The sequence below is a fragment of the Oncorhynchus clarkii genome, chromosome 28 (assembly GCF_045791955.1).
Source record: "Oncorhynchus clarkii lewisi isolate Uvic-CL-2024 chromosome 28, UVic_Ocla_1.0, whole genome shotgun sequence".
In the NCBI taxonomy this organism is placed as follows: Eukaryota; Metazoa; Chordata; class Actinopteri; order Salmoniformes; family Salmonidae; genus Oncorhynchus; species Oncorhynchus clarkii.
In genome coordinates this window covers 34397486-34419305 of record NC_092174.1, presented here as the reverse complement: position 1 = coordinate 34419305, position 21820 = coordinate 34397486, and the positions used below count along the sequence as shown (strand labels likewise).

At 44.8% G+C, this 21820-nt stretch overlaps 1 protein-coding gene across 1 annotated transcript in view; it reads right to left on the bottom strand.

The window, feature by feature from the left end:
- LOC139386629 (ephrin type-A receptor 3-like) overlaps positions 1-21820 on the bottom strand; it is a 183350-nt gene that overhangs the window by 77294 nt on the left and 84236 nt on the right. The window contains exons 6-8 of the mRNA XM_071132367.1: positions 11063-11218; positions 2962-3297; positions 40-152 (exon numbers count right to left, since the gene is read on the bottom strand). Coding sequence (XP_070988468.1) covers positions 40-152; positions 2962-3297; positions 11063-11218 — 605 coding nt within the window. The remainder of the gene's footprint in view (positions 1-39; positions 153-2961; positions 3298-11062; positions 11219-21820) is intronic.

The window sequence follows — 21820 nt, the reverse complement described above, 5'->3', positions numbered from 1 at the left end:
AGAGAAGGAGAGAGAAATTGAGGTGTGTATGTGACTCACCTTCTCATAATAAATGACTTCATACTCCACTATGGCTCCATTGGGTCTGTCAGGGCCCTGCCACGCCAGAGTGATACTGTCCTTACTCCTCCTCTCCTTCAGGACTACACTCACTAAGAGAGAAATAGACAGACAGACATACAGACAGAGAGAGAGAGAGAGAGAGATAGGTTAACCACACTCACTACAGAGAGAAACAGACAGACAGACAGACAGACAGACAGACAGACAGACAGACATACAGACAGAGATATAGGTTAACCACACTAACTACAGAGAGAGACAGACAGACAGACAGACAGACAGACAGACAGACAGACAGACAGACAGACAGACAGACAGACAGATAGACAGACAGACAGACAGACAGACAGACAGACAGACAGACAGAGATATAGGTTGACCACACTCACTACAGAGAGAGAGAAACAGACAGAAAGAGTTACAGACAGATATATAGGTTAACCACACTCACTATAGAGAGAGAGAGAGAGAGAGAGAGAGAGAGATGGAAGTTGGGAGTGGAATTTAGGGGGAGAGAAAGTAAGAAAGACTACCAGGAGAAAAGGAGAGAGACAGTGGGGGAGGAAATAGAAAGGAAGAATGAGGGAAGAGAGAGACAGCTGGGGAGGAAGAGAGTGAGGAAACAAGATTTATAGATTGATTACCACTGTGCTATAATGACAGTTCTCTGCAGAGTGTAGAACTTAGCTAATGAAAGAACAAAGAGGGGGTCACATACTGTATGTGCACATGTGTATGTAATGACTTTGTGTGTCTGTATCTGTGCGTGCGTGTGTGTGCATGTGTGTGTGTGCTGAGTAAGCCGATGGGTGTCTCTGAGGGGTTCCGTGATGTACATCGCTATCTCTTCACTTTCACCCCCTCACCACAGAGTGCTCGGTGGGCACAGGTAGGAATGTGTTTGTGTGTGTGTGTGTGTGTGTGTGACATGTTAAGAGGAGCAGTGTGTGACAGCAGGGGAGACATGTGGAAATGTTAACGAGGTTAATGTCCTCTCCTCCTATCACCCCTCTCCTCATCTCCCACTCCTCTCCTCCTCTCATAGCCCACTCCTCCTCTCCCACTCAACTCCTCCTCTCATCGCCCCTCTCCTTTACTGCCACTCCTCTCCTCCTCTCCCACTCCTCTCCTCTCAAATCAAATCAAATCAAATTTATTTATATAGCCCTTCGTACATCAGCTGATATCTCAAAGTGCTGTACAGGGCCTCTCATTGCCCCTCTCCTCCTCTCCCAATCCTCTTCTCCTCTCATCGCCCCTCACCTCCTCTCCCACTCCTCACCTCCGCTCCCACCTCTCTCCTCCTCTCATCGCCCATCACCTCCTCTCCCACTCCTCACCTCCGCTCCCACTCCTCTCCTCCTCTCATAGCCCCTCTCCTCCTCTCCCACTCAACTCCTCCTCTCATCGCCCCTCTCCTCCTCTCCCACTCAACTCCTCCTCAAATCGCCCCTCTCCTCCACTCCCAATCCTCTCCTCTCATTCCCCTTCACCTCCTCTCCCACTCCTCACCTCCGCTCTCACTCCTCTCCTCCTCTCCCAATCCTCTCCTCGCTCCTCACCTCCTCCCCCCTCCTCACCTCCCACTCCTCTCGTCCTCTCCCACTCTTCTCCTTCTCTCATCACCCCTCACCTCCTCTCCCACTCCTCTCCTCCACTCCCAATCCTCTCCCGCTCTCATTCCCCCTCACCTCCTCTCCCATTCCTCTTTCTCTCCTCTCATTCCACCTCTCCTCCACTCCCAATCCTCTCCTCCTCTCATTCCCCCTCACCTCCTCTCCCAAACCTCTCATCACCCCTCACCTCCTCTTCTACTCCTCTCCTTCTCTCATCCTCTCATCATCCCTCACCTCATCTCCCACTCCTCTCCTCGCCCCTCTCCTCCTCTCCCACTCCTCTCCTTCTCTCATCACCCCTCACCTCCTCTCCCACTCCTCTCATCGCCCCTATCCTCCTCTCCCACTCCTCTCCTTCTCTCTTCCTCTCATCACCCCTCACCTCCTCTCCCACTCCTCTCCTCCTCTCATTGCCCCTCTCCTCCTCTCCCACTCCTCTCCTTCTCTCATCATCCCTCACCTCCTCTCCCACTCCTCTCCTCCTCTCATTGCCCCTCTCCTCCTCTCCTCTCCCACTCCTCCTATCATCACCCCTCACATCTTCTCATCACCCCTCACCTCCTCTCCCACTCCTCTCCCACTCCTCTCCCACTCCTCTCCTCCTCTCATCACCCCTCAACCCCTCTCCCACTCCTCTCCTCCTCTCATTGCCACTCTCCTCCTCTTCTACTCCTCTCCTCCTCTCATTGCCCTTCACATCTTATCATCACCCCTCACCCCCTCTCCTACTCCTCTCCCACTCCTCCTCTCATCACTCCTCACATCTTCTCATCACCCCTCACCCACTCACCTCCTCTCCCACTCCTCACCTCCTCTCACACTCCTATCCTCCTCTCATCACCCCTCACCTCCTCTGCCAATCCTCTCCTCTCATCACCCCTTACTGACACATACCCTACATGTCCTACACACACACACACACACACACACACACACACACACACACACACACACACACACACACACACACACACACACACACACACACACACACACACACACACACACACACACACACACACACACACACTCATTTCATATATGTGGCTGGATCCAATAAGTAGCAAATGTAAACAAGTAGTAATTGAGAGTCATCAGCAGAGTCTGATAAGCCTGATGCATAGTCATGAGCCCTGGGTGAAGGGCTTGAGCTCATGTGTGTGTGTTAGACAGTAGTCCAGTGAACATGACTGAGTGGCATTGACTGCTTCAACACTGAGTCTGTAATGTGTGTGTGTCTATATGCGAGCCTGTGCATATATGTATGGCTGTGAGTTCCTACCTGTTTGGCTGGTGGTGACATTAACTATCACAGCTCCTCTGGGTGTAGGACTCAGGTCAGAAACTCCATTCAGGCTCTCAATGGTGAAGCTGTAATTGCTGTGTGGCTGCAGGTCAGTGACCATCACCATAGTCACAGAGAGCCCAAACTGCCTCGGCACAAAATGTACGCCGTTACCGCAGGGCGTGCACTTCCTGCGGTCGCCGGAGCACTTCCTGCAGTGGAGGCTGTAGGTGATGTCACCTCGGCCTCCCATGTCAAGAGGGGGACTCCATTCTAGTGTGACACACGTCTCGTTGACAGTGGAGATGGGGTTCTCTGGAGCAGAACAGGGACCTGAGGAGGAGAGAGGGGCGAGGCGGTGAGTGTGTGTGTGTCTATGGTGTGTGTCTATGGTGTGTGTCTATGGTGTGCGTCTATGGTGTGCGTCTATGGTGTGCGTATGTGTGTATGCGTGTGCATGTGTGTGCATGCGTATATGCATATGTGTCCTCGTGTGTGCTGGGATGATAAATGGTGGTTCAGGCTCTGAGCTGATGACATCTCATCAACAGCAAGAGGAGTAGTGAGGCCCAGGGGGCCTGTAAAGCCTGGGCCTTTCCTGATCAGGCTGCCCAGTGGCAGGCCTCTGTAAAGGGCAGCAGGTTAGGGCCAGGGGGAAATAGAGGCTGCCTATCTGATGACAGCAGATGATGTGTGACAGGCAGTCTAATGTATGCCCCTTTCTCTGTCGTCCTCTCCCTTCCCCCTCACATCCTCTCCTCTCCCTTCCCCCTCACATCCTCTCCCCTCCCTTCCCGCTCACATCCTCTCCTCTCCCTTCCCCCTCACATCCTCTCCTCTCTCCTCTATCTTCCTCTCCCTTCCCGCTCACATCCTCTCCTCTCCCTTCCCCCCATATCCTCTCCTCTCCTCTCTCTTTCTTTCCATCTCTCTCTCTCCCTTCCCCCTCACATCCTCTCCTCTCTCCCCTATCTCCTCTCCCCTGTTCCTCTCCCTTCCCCCTCACATCCTCTCCTCTCTCTCTCTCCCTTCCCCCTCACATCCTATCCTCCTCTCCCTTCCCCCTCACATCCTCTCCTCTCCCCTCTCTCTCTCTCTTCCTTCCCCCTCACATCCTCTCATCTCCCCTATCCTCCTCTCCCTTCTTCATGTTCTCTACTGATCTCAGCTCTTCCATGTTGTAATTTACACTCCTCTCTCACCCCTATTTCACCCCCTTTTCAACTCTTTCTAACACCTCTCCTCTCCCACATCCTAACCTGTCCTAACCTTTCAATCCACCCAAACAAGCTCATCTCATCACCTCCTTCTCAGAGAGAGAGGCAGAGAGATTATAGCATGTAGAAAGAGAGTGATGGAGAGACAGAGAGATTATAGCATGTAGAAAGAGAGTGATGAAAAGACAGAGAGATTATAGCATGTAGAAAGAGAGTGATGGAGAGACAGAGAGATTATAGCATGTAGAAAGAGAGTGATGGAGAGACAGAGAGATTATAGCATGTAGAAAGAGAGTGATGGAGAGACAGAGAGATTATAGCATGTAGAAAGAGAGTGATGAAGAGACAGAGAGATTATAGCATGTAGAAAGAGAGTGATGGAGAGACAGAGAGATTATAGCATGTAGAAAGAGAGTGATGAAGAGACAGAGAGATTATAGCATGTAGAAAGAGAGTGATGGAGAGACAGAGAGATTATAGCATGTAGAAAGAGAGTAATGGAGAGACAGAGAGATTATAGCATGTAGAAAGAGAGTGATGGAGAGACAGAGAGATTATAGCATGTAGAAAGAGAGTGATGGAGAGACAGAGAGATTATAGCATGTAGAAAGAGAGTGATGGAAAGACAGAGAGATTATAGCATGTAGAAAGAGAGTAATGGAGAGACAGAAGATCGAGTGAGCGACAGACATATGTACCTGTGTATGCGCTGGTGTGTGATGGTGTGTGATGGTGTGTGTGTGTGTGTGTGTGTGTGTGTGTGTGTGTGTGTGTGTGTGTGTGTGTGTGTGTGTGTGTGTGTGTGTGTGTGGCGAGGAGAGGTGACATCTGCAGAAGTCGTTTCTCATTTCCAGCTGATATCCCCTGTCACATCACACCTGCTGCAACGATGAATGTGATTGATCTGGGTTTGACTGGGTGTACTTGTGTGTGCCTCATACTCTCTTCCGCTCTCTCTCTACCCCCCTCTACAATCCTCTCTCTCTCTACCCCCCTCTACAATCCTCTTTCTCTCTACCCTCCTCTACAATCCTCTCTCTCTCTACCCCCTATACAATCTGCTATCTCTCTACCCCCCTCTACAATCCTCTCTCTCTCTACCCCCCTCTACAATCCTCTCCCTTCTCTCTCCCTCTTCTCCTCCCCTCTCTCTCTTCTTCTCCTCTCTCTCTCTCTTCTTCTCCTCTCTCTGTCTTCTTCTCCTCTCTCTCCCCCCCCCCTCTCTCTCTCTCTTGCTCTCTCTCTGTAGGAGATGCATCAGGATGTGGTTTGTGGTTGGTGCCCATCGATGCCCAGTATCTCCGGTAGACTCAGACAGACAGATTTAGAAACAGACCCTATACAGGAGCATCACTAAGTATCAGAGAGTATCAATGAATCATGGTATCAGTGTCATCTGATAGAGTCAGGCTGTATCACAACTGGCCATGATTGGTAATCCCATATTGGGGCGCACAATTGGCCCAGCGTCGTCCGGGTTAGGGTTTGGCCGGGGTAGGCCATCATTGTAAATAAGAATTTGTTCTTAACTGACTTGCCTAGTTAAATAAAGGTAAATTAAATAAGTAAAAATGAAATTGACGTACAAGGGCGATGCACACAAGTTGGTGACAGAATAAGGGGGAGTTCTTTCAGAACACCAGCAAAAAAACCTCTATTTGAACGTTGCTTGTGAGTGCATTTCACACTACTTTCGGATTATAATTAGATTTTAAGGCTCGTATGACTGTCCTGCTTAATATAATGTTTGTGTCATCATTGAAAATCAGCTGCATTATATATAAAAAAACACTTAAACCTCAACCAGTAAAAAGGCTCTTTGACGGCTTTGATCAATGAGTGTTAGCATTCAGCTAACAACTGCTGCATCCAACATTTTGATTTTGCATAGATCACAACCAAATATAATCTTAGTGACTGTTTCAAGCAAGAATCAAAACATCATTGTAAGCATATGAGAAGCATATGCCCCAGGGGTCAATACTGGGGTCCCTCCTGATCAGCCTGCACATTAATGATCCGCCTTCTGTCTGTACTGGTCTGAAGTTCAAATGTAAGCAGATGATACAGTGAAATATGAGCATGCAGAGAGCAAACAACAAGCTGCACAAGAACTCACTACTGTAATGGTCCAGGTTACAAAGAGGCTCAGTGACTCACTACTGTAATGGTCCAGGTTACAAAGAGGCTCAGTGACTCACTACTGTAATGGTCCATGTTACAAAGAGGCTCAGTGACTCGTGTTTGCATCTCAATGTGAAAAAAAACTGTCTGCATGTTCTTCACAAAGAGGGCTTCAGATGCTACTGAGACAGATGTCAATGTGTCAGGGGAGAAGCTCCAGGTGGTATCTGATTTCCAGTTTATACAAAATTGTTTTGAATATAGAGGTAGCAAAACTGTACTTCAAATCCATGATACTCCTCCACTTAACATACTGCTTGACTAGTTGGGCCCAAGCTTGCTGTACAACATTAAAACCCATTCAGTCTGTCTACAAACAGGCTCTCAAAGTGCTTGAAAGAAAGCCCAAAAGCCATCATCACTGTTACATCCTCAGAAAGCATGTTACATCGTCCCGACGCATGTCTTGTATTCAAGATCTTAAAAGGCCTGACTTAAATGGCCTTTCCACTCAGTACTTTTGTTAAAAAGAAAACCCAAACATATGGCAGCAGTTCCACAAGGTCTGCCATGAGAGGTGACTGTATAGTTCCCTTAAGGATAAGCACATTTAGACAATCTGCTTTCTCTGTGAGAGCTTCCTATGTTTGGAATACACTGCCATCAGACACACATAACTGCACCACCTATCACACTTTCACAAAAAAACATGAAGACATGAGGACAGTGTCACGTCCTGACCTTTTTATGTCTCTATTTTGGTTTGGTCAGGGTGTGAGTTGGGGTGGGCATTCTATGTTTTGTGTTCTATGTTTTCTATTTCTTTGTGTTTGGCCGGGTATGGTTCTCAATCAGGGACAGCTGTCTATCGTTGTCTCTGATTGGGAACCATACTTAGGTACCCTTTTTCCCACCTGTGTTTGTGGGAAGTTGACTTTGTTTAGAGCACTTTGCTTTTGAGCGTCACGGTTGGTGTTTGTAGTGTTTATTGTTTTGTTTGGTGTCATTTTGATTTAAATAAAGAAAATGTACGCTCCCCACGCTGCACTTTGGTCCTCTCCTTCCAACAGCCGTGACATAAAGGCCAATCAGATTTGTGAACATAATCCCAAATTGTGTATTGCCGCTTTCCATGTTGTCTGTAGCTTGTGAGGTGAGGTGTTGCTTTTATGGATTTTGTCTTGTTGCTTTTTGTGCTATGTTCCTGTCTGCATGATACGTCTTGCTTGTCTTATGTTGCTCTGCGTGTGCTCACTGCTCAATGATTGCCTGTATTTTTATTGTAATCATTTTTAACCTGTTGAGTCTAGGGGGCAGTATTTTGATTTTTTGGATGAAAAACGTACCCATTTGAGACTGCCTATTTCTCAGGACCAGAAACTAGAATATGCATATAATTACAGTGGAGTCAGGCGCAGAGAGCAGAAGATAAGAGGGAAAAACGCTTTAACCTCTTGAAACTAGGGGGCACTATTTTTATTTTTGGAAAAATAACGTTCCCAAAGTAAACCGCCTATCTCTCAGGACCAGATGCTAGAATATGCATATAATTGTCAGATTAGGATAGAAAACTCTAAAGTTTCCCAAACTGTCAAAATATTGTCTGTGAGTATAACATAACTGATATTGCAGGCGAAAACCTGAGGAAATCAAACCAGGAAGTGGCTTCTATTTTGAAAGCTCCATGTTCCATAGCCTGCCTTTGCTCCATTTAAAGGGATATCAACCAGATTCCTTTTCCACCTTCCTCAAGGTGTCCAGTCTTTAGACATGGTTTCAGAAAAATGAGAGGAGTGGAAAAATGAGCGAGAAAGATAACATCGCGTCAGTGGATAGCTGGGTGTTCGCATGAGTTTTGCTTGCGCAACAGAGTGAGCAGCCATTGTCTCCTCTCCTATTGAAAAAGCGACAGCACCGGTTGATATATTACCGATTATATATTTTAAAAACAACCTGAGGATTATAAAAAACGTTTGACATGTTTCTGTGGACATTATGGATACTATTTGGAATTTTCGTCTGCGATGTCGTGACCGCTCGAGCCTGTGGATTTCTGAGCATAACGTGCCAAACAAGTGGAGGTATTTTGGATATAAAAATAATCTTTATGGAACAAAAGGAACATTTATTGTGTAACTGGGAGTCTCGTGAGTGAAAACATCCGAAGATAATCAAAGGTAAGCGCTAAATTTGATTGCTTTTCTGATTTTCGTGACTAAGCTACTTTAGTGCTAGGTGTTCATAATGTTTTGTCTAGTGATCTATAAACTCACACAAACGCTTGGATTGCTTTCTCTGTGAAGCATATTTTCAAAATATGACATGACAGGTGGATTACCAAAAAGCTAAACTGTGTTTTGCTATATTGCACTTGTGATTTCATGAAAATTAAATATGTTTAGTAATTTTATTTGAATTTGGCGCACTGCAATTCTGCGGGTGTTGATAAAAATTATCCCGCTAACGGGATGGGATGGGGTGCGTCAAGAAGTTAATGCAACCGCTGTGTCTGATTTCAAAAAAACGTACTGCTTACGGAATAAGCAAACATTTCAAACTAAGTACAGAATCAATCATTAGGATGTTTTTAACATATAGCTTCAATAAAGTTCAAACCGGAGTATTCCTTTGTGTCTTGATGAGCAATGGAACGCAAGTGGATACCATGAGGAATGAGCGTGATCAGAAAATGCCTGACTGCCAGTCACCTGATAGATTCTGCTCTCATTCAGTCTCACACAGTAGAAGTCTCATTAAAATTTCTGTAGATGGTTGACACCTAGTGGAACCCCTAGGAAGTGCAACATCATTAATATATCAAGGGGATTTCATTGGGAACTGTGTTGAATACATACCAAGCTCAGATTTCTCACTTCCTGTTTTGATTTATCCTCAGGATTTTGCCTGCCATATGAGTTCTGTTATACTCACAGACATCATTCAAACAGTTTTAGAAACTTCAGTTTTTTATCCAATACTACTAATAATATGCATATATTAGCAACTGAGACTGAGGAGCAGGCCATTTACTTTGGGCAACTTATTCATCCAAGCTTCAAAGTTTCAAAGTTTGTGAGTGTTTTTGGTGACAAGCCGAATTTCTTCAGCCTCCTGAGGTTGAAGAAGCGTTGCTGCGCAATCTTCACCACTGTCTGTGTGGGTGGACCATTTCAGTTTGTCCGTGATGTGTACGCCGAGGAACTTAACTTTCCACCTTCTCCACTACCGTCCCGTCGATGTGGATATGGGGCTGCCCCCTCTGCTGTTTCCTGAAGTCCACGATCATCTCCTTTGTTATGTTGACATTGAGTTTATTTTCCTGACACCACACTCCAAGGGCCCTCACCTCCTCCCTGTAGGCCGTCTCATCGTTGTTTGTAATCAAGCCTACCACTGTAGTGTCGTCTGCAAACCTGATGATTGAGTTGGACGCCTGCATGGCCATGCAGTCATGGGTGAACAGGAAGTACAGGAGAGGGCTGAGAATGCACCCTTGTGGGGCCCCAGTGTTGAGGATCAGCGGGGTGGAGATGTTGTATCCTACTCTCACCAGGAAGTTCAGGACCTAGGGTCTCGAGCTTAATGACGAGATTGCAGGGTACTATGGTGTTAAATGCTGAGCTGTAGTCGATGAACAGCATTCTTACATAGGTATTCCTCTTGTCCAGATGGGTAAGGGCAGTGTGCAGTGTGATTGCGATTGGGTCGTCTGTGGACCTATTGGGGCAGTAAGAAAATTGGAGTGCGTCTAGGGTGTCAGGTAGGGTGGAGGTGATATGGTCTTTGACTAATCTCTCAAAGCACTTCATGATGACGGAACAGGAACAATGGTGGCCCTCTTGAAGCATGTGGGAACAGCAGACTGGGATAAGGATTGATTGAATATGTCCGTAAACACACCAGCCAGCTGGTCTGCGCATGCTCTGAAGACGCGGCTAGGGATGGCGTCTGTGCCAGCAGCCTTGCAAGGGTTTTAACATGTTTAAATATTTTACTCACGTTGGCTGCAGTGAAGGAGAGTCCGCATGTTTTGGTAGCGGACCGTGTCGGTGGCTTTGTATTGTCCTCAATGCGAGCAAAGAAGTTGTTTAGTTTGTCTGGGAGCAACACATCGTGGTCCGCAACAAGGCTGGTTTTCTTTTTGTAATCCGTGATTGACTGTAGACCCTGCCACATACCTCTCGTGTCTGAGCCATTAAATTTCGACTCTACTTTGTCTCTATACTGACACTTAGCTTGTTTGATTGCCTTGCGGAGGGAAGAGCTACACTGTTTGTATTCGGTGATGTTTCCGGTTGCCTTGCCCTGATTAAAAGCAGTGGTTCGCGCTTTCAGTTTTGCCCGAATGCTGCCATCAATCCACGGTTTCTGGTTGGGGAATGTTTTAATAGTCGCTGTGGGTTAAACATCACAGATGCACTTGCTAATAAACTCGCTCACCAAATCAGCGTATTCATCAATGTAATTGTCCGATGCTATGCAGTATATAATATACATTTTTGTAGCTCTGAGTCTCTACTTTCATCCAATGTAAAAAACACCATTTTACATTTTGCTACATAATACTGTATTCAGGTGGTGAGTCCGATATGTATATAAAGAGCTCTCTGTGAATGAATACTTTAACAAAAGGCTCTATGTCAAAGAAGATGAAATGACAATGGACTCAACTGATGTTTTGTGGAAGTGCTTGTCTACAAGTGTGTCAAAGTGAGTGTGCATGTGTGTTCTTGTGTGTGTGTGTGTGTGTTACTCACGTGTGCAAGCCATGGAGCGTGGGTCCGTCTCTGCGCGGTGGAAGCCTTTCTCACACACACACTCGGAGGCTCTCTCCAGGTGGGAGGAGCTATGTGGCGGGCATTTTGTGCAGTAGGCGTCGGTCGCTGAGGCCTTGTAGGAGCCTGGTCTGCACGCTGGAGAGAGGTAAACAAGAAAATACAGGCTTAGAAATCTGCCGCTACACATGGTCTACAAGGTAAGACAGAGGAGGGAACTGGAAAACACAAGGTCACAAATAAGACAAAGATCATTTGATTTCTATATTTCTATTTTTCTATGGGGTCTACAACCTGAAGTGTGTAAAAAAGGGATACAAATGAAACACTACTGAAGGTGCTGTAACAATAATGAAGGTGCTGTACCGCTACTGAAGGTGCTGTAACACTAATGAAGGTGCTGTAACAATAATGAAGGTGCTGTAACACTACTGAAGGTGGTGTACCACTACTGAAGGTGCTGTACCATTAATGAAGGTGCTGTACCACTACTGAAGGTGCTGTAACACTAATGAAGGTGCTGTAACAATAATGAAGGTGCTGTAACACTACTGAAGGTGGTGTACCACTACTGAAGGTGCTGTACCACTAATGAAGGTGCTGTACCACTACTGAAGGTGCTGTAACACTAATGAAGGTGCTGTAACACTAATGAAGGTGCTGTAACACTACTGAAGGTGCTGTAACACTACTGAAGGTGCTGTACCACTACTGAAGGTGCTGTAACACTACTGAAGGTGCTGTAACACTAATGAAGGTGCTGTAACACTACTGAAGGTGCTGTACCACTACTGAAGGTGATGTACCACTACTGAATGTGCTGTACCACTAATGAAGGTGGTGTACCACTACTGAAGGTGCTATAACACTACTGACGATGCTGTAACACTACTGAAGGCTATGTAACACTACTGACGGCGCTGTACCACTACTGAAGGTGCTGTAACACTACTGACGGTGATATAACACTACTGAAGGTGGTGTACCACTACTGAAGGTGGTGTACCACTACTGAATGTGCTGTACCAATAATGAAGGTGCTGTACCACTACTGAAGGTGCTGTACCACTACTGAAGGTGCTGTAACACTACTGACGGTGATGTAACACTACTGAAGGTGATGTAACACTACTGACGGCGCTGTACCACTACTGAAGGTGCTGTAACACTACTAACGGTGATATAACACTACTGAAGGTGGTGTACCACTATTGAATGTGGTGTACCAATAATGAAGGTGCTGTACCACTACTGAAGGTGCTGTACCACTACTGAAGGTGGTGTAACACTACTGAAGGTGCTGTACCAGTACTGAAGGTGCTATAACACTACTGAATGTGCTGTACCACTACTGATGGTGCTGAAACACTACTGAAGGTGCTATACCACTACTGAATGTGCTGTACCACTACTGAATGTGCTGTAACACTAATGAAGGTGCTGTAACACTAATGAAGGTGCTGTAACACTTTGGATAAAGTGTCTGTTAAATGGTACACACATTGCATTCGGAAAGTATTCAGACCCCTTGACTTTTTCCACATTTTGTTATGTTACAGCCTTATTCTACAATGGATTAAATATAGGTTTTTCTCATCAAATCAAATCAAATCAAATTTATTTATATAGCCCTTCGTACATCAGCTGATATCTCAAAGTGCTGTACACAAAATATCCCATAATGACTAAGCGAAAACAGGCTTTTAGAAATGTTGCAAATGCATTCAAAATAAAAACTGAAATAGCTTATTTACATAAGTATTCAGACCCTTTGCTATGAGACTTGAAATTGAGCTCAGGTGTATTCGGTTTCCGTTGATCATCCTTGAGATATTTCTACAAATTGATTGGAGTCCGCCTGTGGTAAATGCAATTGATTGGACATGATTTGGAAAGGTACACATCTGTTTTTATAAGGTCCCACAGTTGACAGTCCATGTCAGAGCAAAAACCAAGCCATGAGGTTGAAAGAATTATCTGTAGAGCTCCAAGACAGGATTGTGTCAAGGCACAGATCTGGGGAAGAGTACCAAAAAATGTCTGCAGCATTGAAGGTCCCCAAGAACACAGTGGCCTCCATCATTTTTAAATGGAAGAAGTTTGGAACCCCCAACACTCTTCCTAGAGCTGGTCGCCCGGCCAAACTTAGAAATCGGGGGAGAAGGTCCTTGGTCAGGGAGGTGACTAAGTACCCGATGGTCACTCTGACAGAGCTCCAGCGTTCCTCTGTGGAGATGAGAGAACCTTCCAGAAGGACAAACATCTCTGCAGCACTCCACCAATCAGGCCTTTATGGTAGAGTGGCCAGATGGAAGCCACTCCTAAGGAAAAGGCACATGATAGCCAGTTTGGAATTTGCCAAAAGGCACCTAAAGGACTCTCAGACCATGAGAAACAAGATTCTCTGGTCTGATGAAACCAAGATTAAACTCTTTGGCCTGAATGCCAAGCGTCACATCTGGAGGAAACCTGTCACCACCCCTACAGTGAAGCATAATTGTGGCAGCATCATGCTGTGGGGATGTTTTTCAGTGGCAGGGACTGTGAGACTAGTCAGGATTGAGGGAAAGATGAACTGAGCAAAGTACAGAGATCCTTGATGAAAACCTGCTCCAGAGAACTCAGGACTTCAGACTGGTGCGAAAGCTCACCTCCCAACAGGATAATGACCCTAAGCACATAGCCAAGACAATGCAGGAGTGGCTTCGGGATAAGTCTCTGAATGTCCTTGAGTGGCCCAGCCAGAGCATGTACTTGAACTCAATCGAACATCTCTGGAGAGACCTGAAAATGTCTGTGCAGCAACGAACGGGAGAAACTCCCCAAAAACAGGTGTGCCAAGCTCGTAGCATTATACCCAAGAAGACTCGAGGCTGAAATCGCTGTCAAAGGTGTTTCAACAAAGTACTGAGTAAAGGGTCTGAATACTTATGTAAATATTTCAGTTATATTTATTTTTATACATTTGCAAAAAGTTATAAAAATCTGTTTTTGCTTTGTCATTACGTGTTATTGTATGTAGATTGATGAGGGCAAAACACGATTTAATCCATTTTTGAATAAGGCTGTAATGTAACAAAACGTGGAAAAAGTCAAGGGGTCTGAATACTTTCCGAATGGGGTGATTATTATGGGGTGATTATTCTCCTCTGAAGAGAACATGTCCTATCCACAGTCTGGAGATTGAGGGTGTTGGAAATGCAATTCCATTGATGCTTTGTGTGTGTCTGCAGATGGATCAATGCCATGATGGATTCCTTTGGGTTCTGATTGCGTGTGACGAGTGTGTGTGTGTGTTGAGTGTGTGTTGATTGCGTGTGTCGGTGCTGAAGGTCATGGATTTAATCAAGCAACGAGTCGTTCGCCTCGGCACTGCCGTAAATTACCTTACACACACACACACACACACACACACACACACACACACACACACATACAATCACAGAGTGAGCTGTAGCTCAGGGAATAGTAGGAACTGAGCTACCAATGCCTCTCAATGCAAACAAAAAGAAGGCACATTCACATCAAATGTGACCAAGTAGTATCCATTAATTCACTCAAACACACACACCAAGAGACTGCAACATAACCTAAAACCTCACCTAAAAAGACACATTACCTAGCAGAACAAAATTAACAGGAGAGAGAAAAAGAGAGAGAGCAGGGAAAAAAACTGAAGAAGTGAGAGATGGGAGAAAAATAGAGATATGAGAGGAGAACGGACCTATGCCAGAACTAAAATGTTGAGAAAAGGCCTAAAGAGACCACTCATAGTTTACATGTCCCTTCTACTCTCTCTTATTAAATCACTAATGTTCATTAATTTAGTCTCTTCTACTCTCTCTTATTAAATCACTAACGTTCATTCATGTAGTCTCTCTGGCTTATCCAGCGATATTTTGGCCATATTTAGGAAAATAATGAATCATAGGGGAGCTAAGTCCACTAGCACAGTCCCATATGGACCTTAGCACTGCCTGTGTGTACAAGTGTGTGCCTTTTTCCGCCAGAGAAACGGGAGCACAGAAGGGACCGTGGCCCAATCTTCTCTGGCAAATAAAAAGCCCACACACACACAAACCTCACACACACGTCAGTGAGGAGTAGAGTGGTTTTAGTCTACACAGCCTCAGTGGTACGGCAAGGCGGTTTTGATCAGGCAACTGTAAGGAAGCCAGGGCTGGCACGAGGCCCCCTGTCTGTCTCTGTCTGTCTATCTATCTGTCTGTCTGCAGCAGCTTTGAGGTCCTTTGTGTCCCTGTTCCAGAACCAGAACACTCCGGAAGAAAAATGTCCCAGGAGAAAAGCCTCTTTTCCATGCCGGTCCACAGCCTAGCCAACAGCTGACAGGACACACACACACACACACACACACACACACACACACACACACACACACACACACACACACACACACACACACACACACACACACACACACACACACACACACACCTAGTTATATGAGCCAAGATCTAACAGGGAAGACAGAGGAAGGAGAGAAAAGGACCCTAGAGAGTTCTCTCTCTGGCACACACACACATACAGTGCCTGGCAAAAGTATTCACCCCCCTTAGCACTTTTCCTGTTTTGTTGCATTACAACCTGTAGTTTAAATGTATTTTTTATTTGGATTTCATGTAATGGACATACATAAAATTGTCAAAATTGGTGAGGTGAAATTAATCAAATTACTAAAATTTTTTTTTTTTTTTTTTACGGTAAAACGTATTTATGAAGCCCCTAAATAAGATCTGGTACAACCAATTACCTTCAGAAGTCACATAATTAGTTAAATAAAGTCCACCTGTGTGCAATCTAAATGTCACATGATCTCAGTATATATACACCTGTTCTGAAAGGCCCCAGAGTCTGCAACATCACTAAGCAAGGGGCACCATAAAGCAAGCGGCACTATGAAGACCAAGGAGCTCTCCAAACAGGTCAGGGACAGAGTTGTGGAGAAGTACAGATCAGTTGGGTTTTAAAAAAATCTGAAACTTTGAACGTCCCACAGAGCACCATTAAATCCATTAAATCCATCCACCACAACAAACCTGCCAAGAGAGGGCCACCCACCAAAACTCACGGACCAGGCAAGGAGGGCATTAATCAGAGAGGCAACAAAGATAACAAAAATAACCCTGAAGGAGCTGCAAAGCTCGAGAGCGGAGAATGAAGTATCTGTCCATAGGACCACTTTAAGCTGTACACTCCACAGAGCTAGGCTTTACGTAAAGAGTGGACATAAAAAAGCCATTGCTTAAAGAAATAAAAGAAGCAAACACATTTGGTGTTCACCAAAAGGCATGTGGGAGACTCCCCAAACATATGGAAGAAGGTACTCTGGTCAGATGAGACTAACATTGAGATTTTTGGTCATCAAGGAAAACGTTATGTCTGGCACAAACCCAACACCTCTCATCAGCACGAGAACATCATCCCCACAGTGAAGCATGTTGGTGGCAGCATCATGCTGTGGGGATGTTTTTCATCGGCAGGGACTGGGAAACTGGTCAGAATTTATGGAATGATGGATGGCGCTAAATACAGGGAAATTCCTGAGGGAAACCTGTTTCAGTCTTCCAGAGATTTAAGACTGGGACGGAGGTTCACCTTCCAGCAGGACAATGACCCTAAGCATACTGCTAAAGCAACATTCAAGTGTTTTAAGGGGAAACATTTAAATGTCTTGGAATGTTCTTGTCAAAGCCCAGACCTCAATCCAATTGAGAATCTGTGGTATGATTTCTGTACACCAGCGGAACACATCCAACTTGAAGGAGCTGGAGCAGTTTTGCCTTGAAGAATGGGCAAAAATCCCAGTGGCTAGATGTGCCAAGCTTATAGAGAAATAGCCCAAGAGACTTGCAGCTGTAATTGCTGCAAAAGGTGGCTCTACAAAGTATTGACTTTGGGGGGGGTGAATTGTTTCACAATAAAAAATATTTTGCATCTTCAAAGTGGTAGGGATGTTGTGTAAATCAAATGATACAAACCCCTTAAAAATGCATTTTAATTCCAGGTTGTAAGGCAACAAAATAGGAAAAATGCCAAGGGGCTGAATACTTTCGCAATCCACTGTACACACACGCAAACACACACTGTTAAAGTTTATTGAGGATTGTGCTAGTGGACTTACAGTAGCTCCCCAATGATTACAGTTTTTTTCGATTGCTAAACGACAGTGGGCACAACTGGAGTCACATGTGCAAAACTCTAACTACAGTCTGCACTACCAACAGTCACCTGAGCTAAACAGTTCACATCACCTGCAAAACTCATTCCAAGCAACACAACTCTTAACACATGGCTCAAAACACGCTCAGTGCAGCCAAACACTATGCACAACCCTCACTGAGATAACACACACTGTCACTCAGAACACACTGAGAGTAAAAACACTAGCATCAAACACCAATACAGAAAATACAAACTTTTCATCTTTACAGTTTGAACAATTTCAGTGACTTCATACAAAGTAATATTTTCTTCAAAGAAAAGAGTGACATTCTTTCACATGATTTATAATTTTTTTTAGAACATAACAATTCTTTAACGTAAATGAAAATTAGCAGTTTGCTTCAATAGTCTGTAGAAATTTACGGAATTACAGTAATGAGAAAAAAAAGGTAGAAACTAAAAGTACATACTGTAATTCGAACAAATAATTGAGGGGCTAATCCTGCCTCTCTCTAGCATCAGGCCACAGGTTTTCTTCAACATCACATCTAATGTTTTCTCTTGCCATGCACCTGGGGAAGACCCTTCTGGAGTGCCTTATCCATCCCTGGCAGTCCTCTGGACTCGTGTCCTCACATCCGGCACGCATGGCTTCCAAAAGAGACATTTGGTCATGTGGGTGGTGACCAAACACTTTCCACCTCCAGGCAGAGAAAAACTCCTCTATTGGGTTGAGGAAGGGTGAATATGCAGGCAGGTACAAAACCATAAATCTGTGATGTGCTGCAAACCAATCTGTGACAGCTGCAGAGTGATGAAAAGCAACGTTATCGCAAACTATGACAAAAACTTGGGGGTTTCTTACTGGCTCCCCCTGTTCTGCTGGCACTAGCTGAGCATAGAGCTGTTCTAGGAAAGCTATAAGCCTTTCTGTGTTGTATGGGCCAATGAGTGGTGTGTTGAGAAGCAAACCATCATTGGCCATTGCAGCACACATGGTGATATTTCCCCCCCTTTGGCCTGGAACCTCCACAGTGGCCCTTTGACCTATAACATTCCTTCCTCTGCGCCGTGTTTTGGCAAGGTTAAATCCAGCTTCATCGATAAATACAAATGAATGTGGTCTTTCCAGTGCTTCCACCTCCATTACTCTCTGAAAAACAGTAAGTGCACAGTGTTACTGTAGAAATGCTAGTGTTTTTTTTTTACTGTAAATATTTTGTATAGCTGTGTACGTAACCTCAGACGTCTTACCTGGACATATTGGTATCTTTGCTCTTTTACCCGTTCACTGTTTCTCTCGAACGGTACAGTGTATAACTGTTTCATTGTAACTTGGTGTTTCTTTAGGACTCGAGCAATAGTTGTTGTGCTGACAGAATTAACATTTTCAAATATATCATTATCAGCCAGCACTCTATCTTGAATCTCCCGCAGTTTTAACAACCATGTCAACAATAGCATTTTCCTGCGCATCTGAAAATATTTTTCCTCTTCCCCCTGTTGGGGGCAGCCTTTGGGTCCTGTTGTAAAAATATATTTTACAGTCAAACTTACTGTAATATATATCTGTGTAAATATTCTATAATTGCAATACAAAATAGATTCCTGTAATGTTTTCATTTACTGTAAGGATGTAACTCTCACCTGTTTGCATGATGGAAAATTCGCATTACAGATGCCACTGTGGATCTTTGCAGATTGGGTTGCACCCTCAACCCTGCCTCTCTCAATGAGAGACCATGGTTCACGACATGGTCTATAAGTGTAGCCCTTATTTCATCTGAAATAACAGCTCTTTGTCTTCTTTGTCTTCCTCCACGCATCCGCCCTCTCCCTGCCACCCTTCTCCCTCCACGAACCCATCTTCCTTGTTCCATTTCCAAAATGAGTCTTTCTGAGCTATACCTATATATACTGTAATATGTGTGTGTGTTCACTAACAAGTCTAAAACAAGACACCTGCTTAGCCTTTCAGCTGAAATTGCAATCAGCAGTGTTTGAAAGGCACAAGGCTGAAATCTATTCCGTTTTGAATGTGTGGTTCACAGTTTTGACAGCAGTGTGTTAGCATTTGAACAAAGTGCTGTAAATCCACAGTGTTGTGTAGGTTGTGGTTAAAGTCATGGTAAAAGTGTGTAGAGTTTTGAAAACTGTGTTCAAGCAATGAAAAACAAACTAGAGTTTGGTCCACATGAACTGCTGCTGTGCAGACTGTAGTTAGAGTTTTGCACATGTGACTCCAGTTGTGTCCACTGTCGTTTAGCAATCGAAAAAAACTTCAATGATTTGCCTAAAATATGTTCAAGGTACAGGTGAAAAAGCCAGATACACACTCACACCAGATATTACGGATCTAACAGCAGAGACACACTCACATCAGATACTGAGGATCTAACATCAGAGACACACTCACACCAGATACTGAGGATCTAACAGCAGAGACACACTCACACCAGATACTGAGGATCTAACAGCAGAGACACACTCACACCAGATACTGAGGATCTAACAGCAGAGACACACTCACACCAGATACTGAGGATCTAACAGCAGAGACACACTCACACCAGATACTGAGGATCTAACAGCAGAGACACACTCACACCAGATACTGAGGATCTAACAGCAGAGACACACTCACGCCAGATACTGAGGATCTAACAGCAGAGACACACTCACACCAGATACTAAGGATCTAACAGCAGAGACACACTCACACCAGATACTGAGGATCTAACAGCAGAGACACACTCACACCAGATACTGAGGATCTAACAGCAGAGACACACTCACACCAGATACTGAGGATCTAACATCAGAGACACACTCATACCAGATACTGAGGATCTAACAGCAGAGACACACTCACGCCAGATACTGAGGATCTAACAGCAGAGACACACTCACACCAGATACTAAGGATCTAACAGCAGAGACACACTCACACCAGATACTGTGGATTTAACAGCAGAGACACACTCACACCAGATACTGAGGATTGAACAGCAGAGACACACTCACACCAGATACTGAGGATCTAACAGCAGAGACACAAAAGTGGGTGAATTTCTATTGATGTGTGTGTGAGCAAGAGTGTATAGGGTTGATGCATGCACAGACTCACACATAGACACAATTCCTCATGTAGTAAATGAACACAGAGTATGATGAGTGTGTGTGTGTGAATAGTGTGTACAGTATGATGCTAAAGAGGGGTGTCTTCTCAGATCAGATGTGTGTGTGTGTCTGATCCAGTCTGTGTAAAAGGCTTGTCTCAGATCCAGTCTCTGTAAGAGGCTTGTCTCAGATCCAGTCTCTGTTAGAAGCTTGTCTCAGATCCAGTTTCTTTAAAAGGCTTGTCTCAGATCAAGTCTCTGTAAGAGGCTTGTCTCAGATCCAGGCTTGTCTTATTAAATATGCATACAGTGTCTGCAGACTGTGTTTATACTACAACTACTGAAGACACACCCTACGTGTGTGTGAGGGCGGATTGTGTGTGTGTGTGTGTGTGTGTGTGTGTGTGAGAGAGAGAGAGAGAGAGAGAGAGAGAGAGAGAGAGAGAGAGAGAGCGAGAGAAAATCTTCACAATGAGTAAGCCGATGAAGTCCAGTGTAAAGGTCTATCTGGGCTAACCACATACCAGCCAGCCAGGGTTTTGACATCAGTCGAGCAATGCGTGATTATGAACTTTGTTGAAAGTTGGTCATTTACAGATCGGGCATTCATCACACCACACTGAACCAAAGACAGGTTTCATTCAGAGAGGCTTCTCTCTCTCTCTCAAAACAACACAGACAGTCATCAGTAAACAGACACACAGGCATCTAACTCGTAGTGTATAATTAAAATGTTAATCTCATTCACACTTACAACAGCCTTTAAACAGTCTGCCAATAAATGGCCTCGACTAGCTTCAGGTATTTTCTCTCAGTCTTACTTTTCTCCTTCCCTTCATTTTCTATAATGTTTCTCTTCAATGTGAATGTGTGTTTTTTCATTGTGTGTGTGTGTGTGTGTGGCACTCCAGAAAGGGAAATTGCTGAAAAATATCTCTGGCCCAGGCAGTTGAGCACCATGATCACCATGGCAACATGCTTTCAAGATGGAGCCACTTCTCAGCCCCCCTCGAGTACCACGCTGCTCCCTCAGATTACTCGGATCATAGAGCAGTGTGTGTATGTGTGTGTATGGACATCACGTGTGTGTGTGTTAAACCCACGTGTAGGCTATACTGGCACTTGTTCAGGCTTACCCATTTAAAAATGTATACATCAAGCATCAGAGGAGAAATCTGACAAGATTGCATTTGACAGGTCTAAAAGTGTGTGTGTGTGTGTGTGTGTGTGTGTGTGTGTGTGTGTGTGTGTGTGTGTGTGTGTGTGTGTGTGTGTGTGTGTGTGTGTGTGTGTGTGTGTGTAAATGTGTGAGTGAGTGAGTGAGTGAGTGAGTGAGTGAGTGAGTGAGTGAGTGAAACAAGTCTTCCGTGGCTTAACATGCACTCAGGTTGTTGGATAAACAACTGTCTGAGAACAGATGGGTCAGTTTATTACACAG